Source organism: Leptonychotes weddellii, chromosome 10 (assembly GCF_054177405.1).
Source record: "Leptonychotes weddellii isolate Sample4059 chromosome 10, ASM5417740v2, whole genome shotgun sequence".
Lineage (NCBI taxonomy): Eukaryota > Metazoa > Chordata > Mammalia > Carnivora > Phocidae > Leptonychotes > Leptonychotes weddellii.
Window position 1 is genome coordinate 37,464,055 of NC_138378.1, and position 18,835 is coordinate 37,482,889.

Sequence of the window (18,835 nt, forward strand, 5' to 3'; positions counted from 1 at the left end):
AGCCAACAATATGGTATTATATACTTTAAACAGTGATAAAAGGATAGCTCTCATGTCAAAAGTTCTCACCAAGGGAAAATCAAAAATAACAGACACAAAAGAACACAAGGAAATGTGGGGAGGTGATGAACATGTTTTAGCACCTTGGTTGTAGTGATGTGATCATAGGTATATGCGTATGCCCAAGCTCATTACATTGTGAAGTATATCAATTATACCTCAATAAGGCCCAAAATTCTTAAATAAATACACAGAGATAAATTCAATATAGATGAAAGACCTAAAAGTGAGACAGGAATCCATCAAAATCTAGAAGCAACAACCTTTTTGTCATCAGCTGTAGCAACTTATTACTAGATGTGTCTCCTGAGGCAGGGGAAGCAAAAGCAAAAGTAAACTATTGGGACTTCATCAAGATAGAAAAAGCTTCTGTACAGCAAAGGAAACAACAAAACGAAAAGGCAACCTTCAGAATGGGAGAAGATATTTGCAAATGACATATTTGATAAAGGGTTAGTATCTAAAATCTTTAAAGAACTTCTAAAACTCAACACCCCAAAAATGAATAATCCAATTAAAAAATGGGCAGAAGATGTGAATAGACATTTTTCCAAAGAAGACATACAGATGGCCCACAGACACATGAAAAGATGCTCAACATAACTCATCATCAGGGAAATACAAATCAAAACTACAGTGAGATATCACCTCACACCAGTCAGAATGGCTAAAATTAACAACTCAGGAAAAAACAGATGTTAGCAAGGATGCAGAGAAAGGGGAACCCTCTTACACTGTTGGTGGGAATGCAAACTGGTGCAGCCAATCTGGAAGGTAGTACGGAGTTTCCTCAAAAAGTTAAGCATAGAACTACCCTATGACCCAGCAATTGCACTACTAGGTATTTACCCAAAGGATACAAAAATACTAATTCAAAGGGATACATGCACTCTGATGTTTATAGCAGCATTATCAACAGTAGCCAAATTATGAAAAGAGCCCAAATGTCCATGGACAGATGAATGGATAAGGAAGATATAGTATATATATACAATGGAATATTATTCAGTGATAAAAAAAAAAGAATGAAATCTTGCCATTTGCAACAACGTGGATGGAACTAGAGAGTATTATGCTAAGCAAAATAAGTCAGTCAGAGAAAGACAAATACCATATGATTTCACTCATATGTGGAATTTAAGAAACGAAACAGATTAACAAAGGGGCGAAGAAAAGAGAGGCAAACCAAAAAACAGACTCATAACTATAGATAAGTTAAATGGGTGATGGGCATTAAGGAGGGCACTTGTGATGAGCGCTGGGTATTATATGTAAGTGATGAATCACTAAATTCTACACCTGAAACTTATAATACACTATATGTTAATTAACTGGAATTTAAATAAACGCTTGGGATAAAAAAATTTTTTTAATTTCAGGGTGACATCTATCCCAAACACAACATTTATTTAAATAAATTAGTATTATAATTCTGATTACTACAATGACTGGTGACTAATTGCCCTTTGTCATCCAACAAATGGAAACACAAACTAATGGGATTCATCAATGTGCTCTTAAAAACATTATGCCACTAATACATCAGGTTTGCAGATTGAAGTGTTTTACCTCATGAAAGGGCACAATTCTTGAAAATGTCTCAAGACCCATGGAATCAAGAAATGCCCACATTGGAATATACATCTAACCCAGTACTTCCCAGCTCACTGTATACTGTGGACCAAGAAACCCTCCAGAGCTTTACTGCAGAACTCAAAAACAAAGCAGAGAAAAATGGGATTCTCATTTTTAGCATCCCAGGCAAACAGACAAGGCAGTGGAAAGGGATGGATTAGTCACCAAAAGGAGGTAGATCATCTCCCATCATGGGCCAAAATAAAAGGTTGATCAACTAAAGACCAAAATGGAAAATAACTTAAGTGTATATGGAATTGATTTCTGGGGGTGAAGGACTCTCAGTGGAAAAGGTGGAGGTGTTGGATGCATAGAACTTAAGCTTTGAACTTAATACTGTAGGGTATAAGAGTACTCCCAGTTTATAATTGTCTACTTATTTGTTTCATCATTTGATCTATGTCTGTCCCCCCAACCGGGCTGTAAATTACATGAGGGCAGGGATGTCACTACTGTATTCCCATATTTGGAAAAGTCCCTGGCATATGTTAGACTCTTACTGAGATTTGTTGAGTGAGTAAATGAAGTTGGTATTGTGCCGATGTTAGGGGCTTGGGCAGGGGTTTCACACCCGTAAGTATTAAAGGAGACAAGCCCATGTCAGTCTGAAGCCAGGAGCTGGAAGTGAGCTTCTGCATAAAGCAAGAAAACTCCAGCAATTGCCTCACTTGTGACATAAGATCTCGAACCTTCTGACCATCAATCCAAGGAAACATAAGTCCTGGATTCCAGGTGAACCCCATTTACCCACAGGTGGCAACTCAACTTAAAATGGGAGACAGTCCTGGAGAGCACACGACTCAAATTTGCTAGTTCTTTGAGGGCCTGAAGTAGAATGGGATGAGGAACCCTGGAAAGAGGATAAAGTGAGAACAGAGAGATCCAAGGACACACCAGGTCTGGCACCATTTGGTGAGGGCTGGTCCAGAGCGGAACATTAACACAGCACTCCATAGAGGGCTGTAAATATAAAACAGTCATGTCTTGCAGCATTTTCTCTTGCCTCTACATCTGGCTTGATTAAACTTATGAGACACCTTGTGTTTTTCAGAATGCCGAGGCCAGCTATGACTTCAGCGGCAATGACCCCTATCCTTACCCTCGATACACAGACGACTGGTTCAACAGGTAAACTGGGCCTAGTGGGCTGTCTTTGACTTTAGACTTTAGACTTATTTGATTCTGTTTTTAAAGCGTGAGCATCACCAGCAAAATAATCTCAGTGCTTCACTAAATTATATTGTGATTTTTCTCCTTCATAGCTACATTCTCTAAATTCTTGGATTTTATCAATATGGCAATATTCCTCTAAAATTGTCTTTTGACTATGTTGTTCTCTTGAATTGGGAGTTATTTGCCACTTTATTAAAGATAAAAGAAAGTAGAAATAATAAGAAATCCTTTTCAACTCACCACAAGATGATTTAAAACACACTGATTTCACTTGATCTGTTGAAAAGAACTATTGTGCCTCTCTGCTCTGTGTCCAAATGTTTTTGAAAAGTGTTTCTGCTGTAAACTTATAAGAGCTCATGTAGTTTCTTTCAACTAAATAGTAAGTATTATTGGCAAAGGTTTGAAGTATTCTTTAAATTGAGGTACAATCGATACAGAACATTATATTAATTTCAGGTATACAACATAGTGATTTGATATGTGCATATATTACAAAATGATCACTACATTAAGTCTACTTAGTACCTGACACCATACATAGTAACTAAAAAATATTTTTTCTTGGGATGAGGACTTTTAAGATTTAGTCTCTTAGCCAAATATACAATGCAGTATTATCAACTCATAGGGTTGAAGAATTGCTTGGCATCCTATCCTGTTAAACTATTCAATGGTCCATCCAAAGTTGTGACTTTTCTTCAGCCTGTCCTGCTACTAAACATGTAAATATTTAGTCTCTTTTTTCTGTAAGTAAAATTCTTGCCTAGATGGTTGATTTCTTATAAGAAATATCAAGAAATAAATATGCATGACCTGCTCCCTCAGAATCAATGAGGTTTTAAGCCTAGTGCTTGCTTATTATTGACGTTCTTGGGTGAACTTCATAAGAACATATGAACTTCAATTAATGGTGTAACAATACGTGGACATCACTTTTACTTCCCATGGCAAACTCATGTAGATAAAATAAATGTTGCCATTCTCTGTTCAGAAATAAAGAAACAGGCTCAGCAAGGTGGCATGACTTCCTGGTCAAACAACTAGTATGTGTCAGAGCCAACGCTTGAACCCAAGCTGCAGACGTGTTTCTAAATCCAAATTGTACCATTCTTTTATAAACATCATTTTTATTATAAAAGAAAGCATGATGGCCAGAGGGTGGCCAAGGATGGGTCTCCAGTGGACCAGGCAGCTTAGACTCTATTCTTACAATTAGCAAGTTGACCAGAGTATGTCTGGGGTGCAGAAAGTGCACTTGGGTTGGGGGCTTGGCAATTACAGAAAATACAGAAAAGAATAAAGGAGAACAAGACAAATTTGCAACATTTTTAAAAAGATCACTGCTGATGTCCAATAGCACAGTTTACTCTTTATCAACTTCCAAAGCTACTTTAAAATTATCATGCATTGTTTGGAAGTGTGTTTAGGGGATGAGGATATATCAAAAAGTTCTGAGAACTTCCGACACGAAGCGTCTCGTACCTTCCGTGACTTACAATCCTAGATCCTGACATACCCTTAGCAAAATAAACCATTTCCAGACACAGGGATGTGAAGTTACCAAATAGATGTCACTAAGCCAGGGGCGAGACATAATTGGTGATGGTGGTTTGGAACATTGTACTGAGGAGGACCAAGAGGCAGTGCCTGGCTTCAGCATGGCTGATTATCAATAATCCACACCATAGCAGGGCAGTACCAATAGGTGTGTCACTTACCTTCTCTCTGCAGCTAGTAGATACTAAATTAATCTTTGACAGATTGATTCAGGCACAAAAATACCACCAACACAATGGTTTCCACCCCTACCCCACACATCCCATTTTCTGAACCCAAACACAACCTCCCTGAGCAAGTCTTCCTGTGGGATATGCTGTAAGAATATTCTTTAAATACACAAACAAGAAAGAAAAAAAAAGCAGAGAGGTCTATTTTAAGTATTTTCATCTGCAAACTTGCTCTTGAAAGTTCAATTTGAAACTGGCTAAAATCCTCTAACAAGGACTCATCAGGGCTTACTGCAATACAATTCTTCATTGTCAGTGGTGAATATCCCCAGGTATCCAATTGCCTGAGACACAGTTTAATGAGTCAGGCACATATGATCCTGGCCTCTTAGAAAGCCACTGATGCAAGATACAGGACCCATTTTGACCTATAAATGGGACTTTCCCAATTATCAAGTCATGCCTGAAGATCCTCATCCGCCATGGTTTGTTATTACAAAGACCGGATGGTACCAGTTCAAATTATGGCCTCTCAAAACATAATTACTATTGTCAATGCTTCTGGAAAGAAGGTGGGTCAAAGTTAAAGTCCACAGCACTGGGAGGATCTGTGGTCCAAAAGGTTGGGTCTGTCTTGGAGATAATTCCTTCTTGGCACAAGGAGATGTTGAATATAGCATCCTTCCCATGAGTGTAGGACACGTTTATTAAAAATTCCCTCTGGGTGAAATATTTGCCTGGTATTTTCTACAGTATAATGTAGGGCCTGGGGCAGGAGGAAGGAAAATGAGTGGGCAAATACAGAAAATAACATTGTCATGGGTAATTGTTAAAGCCTGGGATGGGTACATGAGATTCCACTCTACTTTTGTAGATCTCTGACTTTTTCCATAATAAGAAGTACATTTAAAAAGCATAGGGTGTAATTTAGTTAAGTATTTATGAAACCATTAGTGTTGGTGTGCAAGCTTCTGAGGAGCTTGCAAAATGTCCTATGAACAGAGACAGATGCCCAAATCACCACAGTGCTAAGCACAGCCAGGGCTAAAATAACACAAGGAGAGCTAATGCCTATTGAGCCGTTGCTATGTTCAAGGCACTGTTTTAAGTGCTTTGCATGTATCCCTTTAATTGATTCTCATAATAACCCTTTGAAAGAGCTATTACCAGGATTATCCCCATTTTGAAAATGGAGGCACAGAAAGGCTAAGTAACTTGTGCAAGTTCACACAGCTAATATAAGTGGTGGAGACAGGATTTGACACCAGGGAGGGGGCCATTGCATGCACTGCCTCATAACAAAGATGCCTTGGAGAGCACGGAGAAGTGCAAAATTATCTCTGGCTGGAAAAGCTGAGAGGCTTCCCTGAAGAGGTGGCATTTGGTCTAAGATTTGAATGAAGGTCACTGGTGGAGTTAAGGGGTATATTTAGGTGAAGGAGGGAAGGCAGGAGGTGCAGACATGTTCAGGAGGTAGCCTGGACACCTGATCTGGGAGTTAGAGACTAGGACAGGGGCAGCATTCTAAGAAGGCTTCATGGAAGAGGTGTGCATGAAGGGTTTACACAGGTTGCTAGGAGAAAGGAGCAGAGATTTTGTGATTGGGTCAGAAACTGGGCCCGAGACATAGATGAGGACCCTTCTCCCATTGTACCCAGGGAATGTTGTTACCTGGAGGCTTTGGGAGTCCTGAGCCCAGCATCTGCCTTTGGCTGGAGCTGTGCTTACTGCCAATCCAGCATGAGCCTCGGGCCAGCTAGGCAGCCACCAAGGCATGCCGGTTTCTTCAGGTGTTCTCCTCTGGGCATGGGCGCCAAATCCGACACCCATCTCTGCTCAGCAGACCAGGGGCTCTCAAGAAATGCTAGTTTCAGCACACTCCGAAACTCCGATAAAGGGCTGATGGGTGTTGACCAGCAATGAGCTTGTTGCTCTTGCTATTCCTGCAGCACAGGTGGCCTCAAATGCAGCTTAGAACTCAGAAGCAATTGCTGGGCAGGAAAACACAGTGGCTCTCCATCATGGGCTTCGCTTTGCGATGAGAAATAGAAAATAAAATGCACGAAGCGCACTCTCCAGAGAGTGAGCCAAGTGTTCTCCTGGTCGGGAAACTGAGTTCAACAGCAGAGTGTCTCTCCTGGGCTCTCCTCACACTTTAACTAGCCTATCATCCCCTCTGTATTTCTTTGTTAACTGGTTTTCCTCTGAGCGCACATTTCTTCAAGAACATATTCAAAACTCCCAGCCAAGGACTGTTTATGAAAGCAAACTTCATGCATATGCAGAACTGCTTTTAGGGGATATGTATATTAGAATTTCTTGCCCTGTGCTTAATTTGATTTTGTAGGATTATTCCTTGTTAAGCAGAGCAAGTGTATTTATTCTACTGTGAACCATTTAATAATTACCTGCAGTATCCGAGCTCCGAGGATATATTTGAAACACAGCTGAGAAATTTGTAAAAGGAGTATAATTTCGTCCTAGCTTCCAATCAGAGAAATACTGACGGCCAAGCAAAATAATAATATAGTAGTAGTAGGGGTAACCCAATTTGTAAAAAGGTAGAAAATAATCCACATTTAATGAGCATCAAAATATGCAAAACAGATATAACTGATTTCCTGTGTGGTATCGAGATCTAGCATTACATGTTTTTCCTTGCTGGCACTCAATGCATATTGATTGGCTGGTTGATGGATGGGTGGCAGACATTCTCAGCCACGCTGACGTGCTGAGTGGCCTTGACACCTGTCTGATTTAGAGCAGCCTGCTTCTTCCAAGGTTTGCAGCCCACGCTTTGTCAATAATCTCACAGCCTGGCTCGGTTTTAGGTCAATGTTTGGTGATGCATCACAGATCTGTATTCCATTACTGTACTGCTGTCCCTAAAAATCCCTCTTGCATAGCATTTCTTTGACAGGCGTTCACCACTGAAATGTCATCCCTGCCATCAGCAGAATTTATGGGGCATCACAACGTGCCACACACTCTCTCTCGTAAACCCTAAAGAGTAAGAGATTCTGGATTAGGGGCAATTCCTGGCCACAAAGAGTTTACTATAAATTCAGGAAGGGAGAAGACATTTATTACTCAAGCAACCAAAATGGGGGCGAGGGGAGGAAGAAGGATAAACGGATGCTGAGGGGCACGGAGCTCTACGTGAGCTCCTTTGATTGATAGCATTAGTTAAACCTTCAAATAAGAAAGATTTTCAGTGGTTAACTTTTTTTCTTATTAGAAGTCATATTTCATTTTGAAGAACGCTATGCAACAGGCCAAAAAAGAACCTGTGAGAAAAACGGACGTTTCTGGTTGGATATTTGCACGTTGATGGAAACTGTTGCTTTACCTGGGTGACACTCAATGGTTTAGAAATAGACGAACTTCTTTCCCTCCTGTCTTTATGAAACTAATTCTGAAATCACGTCCTGGCTAATCAAATGCAAACTGCTTTCAAAGACCTAATCTAACTTTTTCTCTCATGTGAGCTTTGAGACAACCTCATAAGCTGATATAAACTCAAACACTGCTGTTTGCAATCAACTGTCTCTCTACCCAAACCAAAGCACAGTGAAATACAACATAGTATAATTTTGTGAGCTGTTGTGAGCCACTGGTGAAATACCACACAGTTGCTTTTTTAAAAAATTTCCGGTCCCCTACCCAGATTAGACAAATGCTCATTATTTAAATTTTTCCCCTCAGCTAAAAGAAATAGATATAACACAGAGGTGGCGGTTATGAAGAGAATTATATAGACTATAAAAGAAATCTCTGTATGTTGGTGTAGTCATTTCTACCTTGGAAACTAATGTTATGCATGCCATATGGGGGATTTTTATGGCCCTCAGGTAGCAATAATTCTTTCCTTAAGGGAGAAAAATACAGCAGATTATGATGGACATTTAAATGTAGTATGTTAATTGGTCGGAATAGATTAAGTGACCCCTGAATACTTTTCCCCATCTGTAAGATGGGCCTGAAACTCCACCTAGAAGGTTTGTGTGAGGGACTAGAGACATGCACACAGAGTACTTGTTTCCAAACATGACACATGGTAGGCATTCCCTAAATGGTGGCAAATATAATTGTGAAATTCAGTGAAGGGATGTCTGCAGGAGCTAAGACAAAGGTTCTCCAACTAGCTAGAAAATGAGGAGAGTTTATGCCAAAGGAGTCAATTGAAGACCCAACTATGGATGACCTCACCCATCTTTCTCAGCCATTCAATCTCTCATCCAAGCCTTTGACAGACACTAGAAAACAGTAGCTCAAGGTTAAACTTTCTGGCCAGAATCTGGTGCTTGTGTTTCTGTACTCTGATCGAAAGAGGAGTTATATCCAAAGATAGCTTAAATGCATGAAATAAGGTTGATCTGTGGAGAAGGGCCTAGCATCTAGTGTTAGAAAGATGGAAAGCCTCTTCAATTCTCCAGAAAGTACTGAATGCTTGCCAGCAGACTTGGGATTTTCCCCAGAAGCAGCTGTACATGCTCCCCTATCCAAACCTTTGGGCTTACCCTTGGAGAGAGCATTGGGTATGAGCCAGCAAACATGATTGATCTCTGCATTTCAGCTCCAATACATCTAATATTAAAGTATCTTTCTCCAAAGACATGGCTGAAAAGACTGTAGCTAACTGCTATAGAGCTCTGGTTGTGTAAGAATCTGTAGACCTAGGGGGACTGGAGGTGAGAGCCTCATGTCCATGAACCTGGCCAAGTTGCCCACTGGCTTGCTGAATGAAGCCACCTTATCTCCAATATTTCTGTGAATCCAGAGTCCTAAAACACCATTATAAACCTTGGCTGTGGGATATAAAACTAAGGAGTCCATTAAAACAACCATGGAACCAGGGGCGCCTGGGTGGCTCAGTCGTTAAGCGTCTGCCTTCGGCTCGGGTCATGATCCCAGAGTCCTGGGATCGAGCCCCGCATCAGGCTCCCTGCTCAGCGGGAGGCCTGCTTCTCCCTCTCCCACTCCCCCTGATTGTGTTCCCTCTCTCGCTGTCTCTCTCTCTATCAAATAAATAAATAAAATCTTTAAAAAAAAAACAACAACCATGGAACCAATAACCAGGAAAGGAGCCCAAAGGAAGAGAGAGAAAGAAAACAAAACAAAAAAAAACCCTCCAACTCAAAATTAGCCTACAAACTAACATTCTAAAATATCTTGAAAAAAAAAAAATCAAACACAATTTAAAAATCAAGACATGAATTTATATCAGGTGAAATTAATTTTATGGAGAGTCTTTTTTTCTTTTTTTAAATTAGTTTCAAAGGTAGAATTTAGTGATTCATCAACTGCATATAACACCCAGTGTTCATTACATCAAGTGCCCTCCTTAATGCCCACCGCTGAATTATCCCTCCCTCTATCAATCTCCCCTCCAACAAACCTGTTTGTTTCCTAGAGTTCAGAATCTCTTATGGTTTGAGAGTCTTGAAAAAGACACTAAAGTAAGTTATGTTTAGTTTGCTTAGAGGGATAAGTGCATGGATAACATCCATTTAAAAAGAAAAATAAATGATGGGGGAACAAGCAAAAATAAATATGAATATGAGAAGGAACCAACTGCAATTGGGAAATATAGCCTTTGGAATGAAATTCCAATGAATGTGGTAAAATCTAGCCTGGGTGCAGTTGAAGAGATAATTATTGAATTGAAGATAACACTATTTACTAAAAACCTACAGCAAACATTCTTCTTTTTTGTGGGGAGGGGGAAGTGTAGGTGACAAACAATCCACATTAATTTCATGTGCACAACATAGTGATTCAACAACTCCATACATTAAGCTGTGCACACTGTGATAAGTATAGTCACCATCCATTACCGTGAAACACCATTACAATATTATTGACTATATTCCTCATGCTGCATGTGATTTATCCATTTTATAACTGTAAGTTTGAACCTCTTAATCCCCTTCACCTATTTTTCCCACCCCCTCCCCTCTGGTAACCACCAGTTTACAAACATTATTTCTTGGGTGCCTGGGTGGCTCAGTCATTAAGCGTCTGCCTTCAGCTCAGGTCATGATCCTGGAGTCCCAGGATCGAGTCCCACATCAGGCTCCCTGCTCCGCGGGAAGCCTGCTTCTCCCTCTCCCACTCCCCCTGCTTGTGTTCCCTCTCTCGCTGTGTCTCTGTCAAATAAATAAATAAAATCTTTAAAAAAAAAAAAACATTTTTCCTAATGTTGAAACTTTGATGGTGTTCTCTTCAATTCTGGGTGAAATAAGAATGCTGTCTATCATCTCTTTTATTTGACACCATGCCACATCTCATAGCCAATGAAATAATTATAAATCTAAGAAAAGATACATGAGAACATTAAGGAGAAAATTATAAAATTTAGAAAACATAAAAGAATTCCTGAATGAATGGAGCTGCCTACTAACTTCCTGGATGGGAAGATGGAAGAATATAAAGATATCAAGTTAATCTGTTTATTCAATGCAATTTCAACTTAAGTCTCAACAGTATTTTTCTGTGAAACTAGACCAAATGATCCCAAAATTGATATGGAATAGAAAAGGACCAAGAATATAGTAAGACAAAGAAGGAGGAGGAGAATGAATATAAAGAAGAAATAAAAGAGAAGGGGAAGATGAACCACAACAGCAAGATGGGGAAATTCTGCCTGCCAGATATCAAAACATTATAAATAATAATCATGAGAGAGAAGGGTTAACATAGAGAGAGAAAAAAAGATCAAAGAAACAGAAGAGAAAACCAGAAGCAGACCACCATACAAAAGCAGACCGCCATCTTAATAAACGACCAAGGTGGCAATAAAAACAATGAAAAAAGGATGGTGCAATGACAGTCAACAAATGGTGCTAGTTATACATATGGGAAAAATAGGTGACCACCCCACACACCAAGCATAAATGAATTCTAGGAGAATTTTGACCTAAATGTATATAAATCTTTTAGAATTAAGATGTAAGAAAACATCTTTATGATCCTGGGCTAGGGATGGATTTCTTAAACAAGACACTAAACCACAAGGAAAAGGATAAGATTGAGAAAACTAAGTTAAAATTATACACTTTGGTTCAAAATCACAATAAACAGAGTTAAAAGACAAGCCATAGACTTGAAGATAGATACAGCAAGTTCTGTGAGCCAAAAGGGTTAGTATCCAAAAGATATAAAGAACAGCTACAAATCAATGAAAAAAGATAACTCAATAGAAAAAAATGGACCAAAGTTATGCACAGATGATTAACAGAACACCTGGGCTAATTCACATATGAAAAGATGCTCAACATTTCTAGCAATGAGGAAATTGCAAAATGAAACAATGAGATACCATTTCACAGCATTTGGATATGCACAAATGGTCAAGTTTGATGATAATAAGTGTTGACACTCTCCCACTCTGCAGGAGGTAATACATATCCAAAAACCTGTTTTCACCCTTACATACATACCCCAGAGGAACTGTCACACATGTGCACAAGGTAATAACGTACAAGAATGCTTCTTTCAAATTATTTGTAATAGAAAGCAAATTGCAAATAACCTAAATGCCTATCACTAGGAATATGAATAAGTAAATCACAGCATATTTATAAATGGACTAATACACAGCACCACTACACAGTGGTAAAAATGAATGCACCTGAATTTATGAATAAACCTCAGAAATTCAAGCAAAAAATGCAAATTTGAAAGAGATTATATACTATAAAACATTTATATAGAGTTTGAAAACAAGCAAGTAGTGGCATATATGATTATTATGTATAGCTGGTTATAAAGTAATTGTATGAAAACATGCACATGCAGTCCAAGCATCAACTTAGTACAGTGGGCACTTCTGAGGAAGCAAAGAGAGGTATGGCCTCAGGGACAGCTTTGATTGTATTGGTAAAGATTTATTTCCATAAAAAAAAATTATGCCAATATAAAATACATGGAATGTACCCTTGTAATTACAGACTCCTTTGATCATGTGAATATCCAGGATGTCTTAACTAGTAATGCACAGAAAAATGCACTTTGCTTTGCTCAGGAAGGTGGGGATTAGGCTGGAGACCATAACTGTACTATGTATTTATTCTGCCATTTAATTTTCTGGTGTGACCAGACTCTCTTTGACAAATAGGGTACGTGTTCTTCATTCTACCTATCTTTTTGTTCCCTCAAGGATTAATTTTCCTCAAGACATATGCTTTAAAATTTAAAAATATATAGTCTGTACTAGAATAAAAATAGGAATATGGTCAAAAGAGATTTAATTTACCTTTATGGGCAAATTGAAGGTATCTTAAGAGAATGACATTAAAAATGCTCATTATATCACCAAATTTTGCTGAGTAACACCCATTCCCTAAATGTCTCTTGAATCAATTTCCTATTTTCTCTGCACACTGCTGCTGCCTTAGTTTTCACTCTTACCATCACAGCAATGGTTTTGTCTTCCTGCGCTCCCTGAAAACCAACTACCATTTTGTTAATTATATTATATGTGATAATGGCCTTGTGGTTATTTAGGATACTATCATTTTTTTTAGAGATATATTAAGCAGTTTGGGGAAAAAAACATATCTGTATTTTCCTTTAAGGTGATTCACAAAAAAAAATTAATCAAATATGGCATAATATTAATTGTACATGTATGCACAGGACAAAAGAATAAAAACAACCAAATGTCTATCAGTAGATGGCCGATTGAATAAATGGTAGTATACCCACAAGAAAATCTAAAGTATGAAAAACACTTGGCTTTGATAGAGTTGGATAGTGGCCGTATGAGATTCGCTGTGTTATTCACTGAATTCGTTGGTATTTTTTAAATAATAATAAACTGAGCCAAAATAGAAAAACCAAAATGTCAACCAGACCCAATGCTGTTAACAGAACCACTTCAACCCACCAGCCTCAGAGTGTGCATTAAATCTGCCAATGCCTAAAGGCCCTCCCACACACCACACGAACTTGAGTGGAGGGTAGAGAATAAGAGATCAGACAAGACAGACTTTTTTTCCTATTCTTAAGGATGGCCTTGTCACCCAACATCCTTGTGGTCACCCGGTCACCCAAACATCTCCTTAGTATTTATGGCACCCTTCACATTCATTTATTTCACTTACTTACTATTTGAAATTCTCCTTCCAGAAAAGATATCAAGCAGCAGCTACTAATATTCAATAAGAATAAAATTAAAGTTCACTAGTTCAGGTTATTCCAGCAGCTGTAACAAATACATCCCCAAATCTTAGTGGCTGAACACAATAAAAGTTATTTATCATTCGCCTACCAGTTCCTCCACGTATTCCTAGTGTAACAGCTCCCCTCCAGGTGGCGATGCAGGGTCATGGGCTTCTTCCATCTGTGACACTCATTTCCAGAGTTACCATGCTTGTCCACATCAAACTGCAGGAAGGGAAGCACTCACGGGCAGTTTTTATGTCCTGGAGCAGCAGATGTCCCGTGTGCCCACATCACATTAGCATAATACAGTCACATGGCATCATGCCAGTACAAGAGAGGTTGGGAAGTGGAGCTTAACTGGATCCCGGGAAGAAAAGAAAAGGAGCTTGGTGATCAGTTAGCATTTTCAGCCACCAACAGAAATCACATTGCAAAGTAACAGACAATGTTGTACCAGAAAACTTGAGCCAATGGCACTAACAAATGAGTCAGCTAAAGAACCAGTGAAAACCGGGTCAGTTAACTCAGTTCCTTTTTGTATCAGTCAGGGTCCTCCAGAGAAACAGGACCAATAGAATATGAAGAGAGAGAAAGAGATTATTATAGAGAATTAATTGGCTCACGCAACAATGGAGGCTGGCAAGTCTAAAATCTGCAGGGTGGGCTGGCAAGCTGGAGACCCAGAAGAGCCAGGGTTCCAGTTCAAGTCCAAAGGCAATCTGCTGGAGAATTCTCTCTTGCTCAGGAAGGTCACTCTTTTTGTGCTAGTTTGACCTTCAACTGATTGGGTGAGGCCCACCCACCATATAGGGGACATTCTGCTTTACCCAAAGGCCACCAATTTTCTTATCCAAAACACCCACACAGAAACATCCAGCATAATGTTTGACCAAATATCTGAGCACCCCTTGGTCCCACCAAGTTGACACATAAAATTAACCATCATGCTTTTTATCTGCACTTTTCTGTTAGTCAGGAATAAATGATAGTCAAGGGTCATGGGTAAGAGCAGGGGTTTAGAAGCAGCAGACCTGAGTTTGAATTCTGATTCTGCCTCCTAAGTGAAAAGTGGCTCCTTATCCCGATGCTTCAGATTCCTCTTCTTTAAAATGGGGACAATAGGGACGCCTGGGTGGCTCAGTCAGTTAAGTGCCTGCCTTTGGCTCAGGTCATGATCACAGGTCCTGGGACTGAGCCCTGCATTGGGCTCCCTGCTCAGCGGGAAGCCTGCTCCTTCTGCCTGCTGTTCCCCATGCTTGTGTGCTCGCTCGCTCTCTCTCTCTGACAAATAAATAAAATCTTTGAAAATAAATAAATAAAATAAAATGGGGACAATAACAGCTTATTGTGAGGAGTAAATATAATAACGCATGCACCTCTCTCAGCACAGTGCCCAGCCCATGGTATTTCAAAAAATGAGCATCGTTGTATTTGTACTACTCAGTATATCCTACAGTCTGCCTTGAATGGCGTACATATAGAGGTGCCTGCTTTTGGCTAGGAAGGGCCAGAGGGATGACAAAATCACTCTAGTGAAAGGCTAGCAATGTGGAAAGAAGGGGTGTGCCTGGGCTGTCTCTCTGGAGATCCCCAGGGTCAGGGCAGTGCCTCGAGTGTTCACTTGGACACCTCCATGGCCAATATAGCTGTTTGAGGAAGCCCAATGCAATCATCATGACAGCCCAGGTTTGAACCACAATCCCCTGTGGGTTAACCATGGGTTGTCCCTCTAACCTTGCTTGTCCACAGTCTGTATGAGTTATCCGTTGCCAAAGAATGTCATGTAACAAATCATTCCAAAACTTAGGAGCTCAAACAATAAGCACTGACCATTGCTCACACATCTATAGGTCAACTGGGCAGTTGTGTTGATCTGGACTGGGCTCAGCTCTGTGACTGGGCTCACCCATGCATCCTAGCTCAGATGACAGGCTGGCTGGGGGCTGACTGGTTTAGCATGAACTCTCTCACATGTCTGAAGGACAGAGGGCTGCCAGCCTGGATAGCAGGGTTAATGGTCTGCATGGCTTTCAACATTCAATAGGCTCGCCTAGGCTTGTCCACATGGTGCTTGGGCAGGGTCTCAAGAGAAAGAGGAGAAGCTACAAGTCCTCTTGAGGGGTAAATTCCTCATTTCCATGACCTTCTTTTGGCCACAACAAGTCACAAGTCCAGCCAGATTCAAGGAAGGGGGAAATATACTTCACCTCTTCATGGAAAGAGCAAGAAAATCACATTGCCAGGGGCATGGCCCCAGGAGAGTGAGAGGTTGGGGCCACTTTGACAATGCAACACATCGGTGACTCCTACCACTTGCCTCCCTCCCACTGACCTTAGTTAGAAGGAGACTGGTTGAGCAGCGGACATTTTTTCCTCACCCCCTAGAGCTCCACATCTGACAGACTTTTGTTTTATTCTAGAGGCAGGAGGGAGCTACTGAATGTTCTTAAGAAAGCAATGAGGACAATTGAAAATGGATTTGGAAAAAGATTTTCCTGACATGCAGGGGAGCAGACATGTTTGTCTGAGACAGTCAGGAAGGCAGGAGAGAGGGGAGGGCATTCAAGGTGGTGGGAACAGAGCCTATGAAGGCCCAGGGGTATGGAAAGACATGGTGTCGTGAACAATGATAGGAAACCTCCACTTGTTGTTTAATTAGTATTGCCAAATTTAGCAATGAAATGTTTCTTCCCACATGTTCCTCTGGAGAATCCACTACATTTGCCTTCCCACTTCAAGGCCAAAATTAAGAATATGGAAACATTCAATGCCTTTAATCTGCCCAAGCCAGTTCACATGCATTCAGCCTCTTGCCTTTGGTGAGCAGTTTGAGGGCAGAGCTGGGAGGGTAGTGGAGCAGTTCAGTAACTGAGTGTTGGTCTCAGATCTGGCCCAGCCACCTCGTCGCTGTGCACCTTTGGGCGGGCACCTCTGAGTCTCAACTCTGGCATCTGTAAAACGGGGCAGTCCCTTCTGAGAAGATGAAAGGGGGTGAGGCAAGAAAGACATTGAGCACGCTATCTGGTAGTGAAGAACAGCCCAGAAAGGGGCAGGTGGGTGTTCGTTTTCCTACATCTTTCACCACCCAGAATGGGGCTCCACTCACCATGTGGTCTCCATCAGTACACCTGTGTGCTTCGCAGATGCTGGTGAAAGTCTTCACTCTCCCAGGCCGGCCCTTCTTGCACCTTGCAGGTCTCGGAGAGGAGATCCTGACAAGGCTGATTATTAAATAATAAGGAAATTAGTGCTTGGCCAAATTAGACATGGCATTGATTTTTAAGCTCTTATTTAAATATTTAATTTGTTCAGCATCAACCATACAGCAAGCAAGCAAGTCATATTTAATCAGTACCCATTAAAGTTCCATTTAAAAATATATATGTACATACACGTAAAGGAATATGTACTTCATATCTTGCATGTACTTTATGTAAGTATATATTTAAATATATAAGATACGGATTATATAGAATGCATGAGTATATATTACATATAAATATATAAGTGTATAACTATGTACTTACATATGTACATTTAAAGTATATCTATGAATCAAGAGAAAGAATGTACATATTTCATTATATATACATACACAAACATACATATATATACACCTACACACACGTGTGTGTGTGCTTCTGTTACGGAACCTGAACTGGATCACCCAACAGAAGAACCAAGTGGCACCCGGAGATCTTGGAGGATAGGAGGTTTATTTAATGCCAGTGGGCTCAGAGGAGAATGATCTCCAAAGGTCTGAGCCCCAAGCACAAACAAAGCGGGTAATTTATACACTTCTACTTCCACATACTTGGCCGCAGAAGTGGGGCAGATAGAAGAACCTGGAAGAGCCCCGGGGCAGGACTGGGACTCCCTTGCTGGCTCGGTAGGCCATCTTAGGACACAGATTTTTCCTCTTCACTTCCATGCTGTTCTTCAGAACTTTGTTTAGTATTTCCTTCAGCATTTAGAATAAGGTGGCCATGAAAGCTACATCTACAGTAGACTCTTCCATCAACTTAAACTGGGCCCTTTCTCAAAAATCTCAAAACTCTAGGGGCACCTGGGTGGCTCAGTCAGTTGGGTGTCTGCCTTCAGCTCAGATCATGATCCCAGAGTCCCAGGATTGGGGCCTGCATTGGGCTCCCTGCTCAGCAGGGAGTCTGCTTCTCCTTCTCCCTCTGGCCCTCCCCCACACGTGTTCGCTTTCTCAAATAAATAAATAAAATCTTTTTCAAAAATCTCAAAAATCTCGGGGGGGAAGATGGCGGAGGAGTAGGGGACCCTATTTCAACTGGTCCCCGGAATTGAGCTGGATATCTACCAGACCACCCTGAGCACCCACGAAACCAGCCTGAGATGTAAGAAGATCTGGATCTCTACAAACAGAATATCGCAGGCGGTTGGTTTTGAGGTCCGAATCGGGGAGCCATGATTCCGCGGGCAGATATCGGAGGATAAACAGCAGCAGGAGGGTGCCTGGCTGTGGGGATCCTACACCGCCAGTGAGTGACAGCCTCACGCGCTGCAGACGGGGCGCAGACTCGCAGACCTGTAGCACAGGGAAAGGACTTTAGGGCAGCCCCCAGGGTGGAAACCCAGAGCGGTGGGGTTGCGCAGGCAAACTGCAGCCCCTGGGGCGGAAACCGGAGCGGTGGGGTCGGGTGCGCACGTGCGAACTGGGAGCGGCTGGCGATTTTAGAAGCACAAAGGGCAGAGATGTGCCCCGACCTGGAGGCAGGACTGGGAGCACTGTGGAGGGGCGCATAACCCAGGACGCTGCAGTTTATAGCAGCACAGACAGAAACAGAGATGGTGTGGCCTGGAGAGCTCACTGAAGAACAGACTGAGGTCTCTCTGCTCTGAGGCAGAGGGTTGGAAACGGTCTCTTCTGCACTGACTCGTGAAAGAGACGCGGAAAGCCGCCAGGGAAAGCCGCCAGAGAACAAAAGCCCCAAAGACTGATTCCCACTGGGCCCATCCCCCGCCACAGGGGCACAGGGCAATTCTGCCCAAACAGGGTTGCCTGAGTAACAGCACCGCAGGCCCCTCCCGCAGAAGACAGG

At 41.3% G+C, this 18,835-nt stretch overlaps 1 protein-coding gene across 1 annotated transcript in view; it reads left to right on the forward strand.

Annotated features, from left to right (window-relative positions):
- The window catches only part of PCSK2 (proprotein convertase subtilisin/kexin type 2), a 250,696-nt gene that overhangs the window by 181,653 nt on the left and 50,208 nt on the right, over positions 1–18,835 (forward strand). Inside the window, exon 6 of the mRNA XM_006744248.3 lies at positions 2,747–2,823. Coding sequence (XP_006744311.1) covers positions 2,747–2,823 — 77 coding nt within the window. The remainder of the gene's footprint in view (positions 1–2,746; positions 2,824–18,835) is intronic.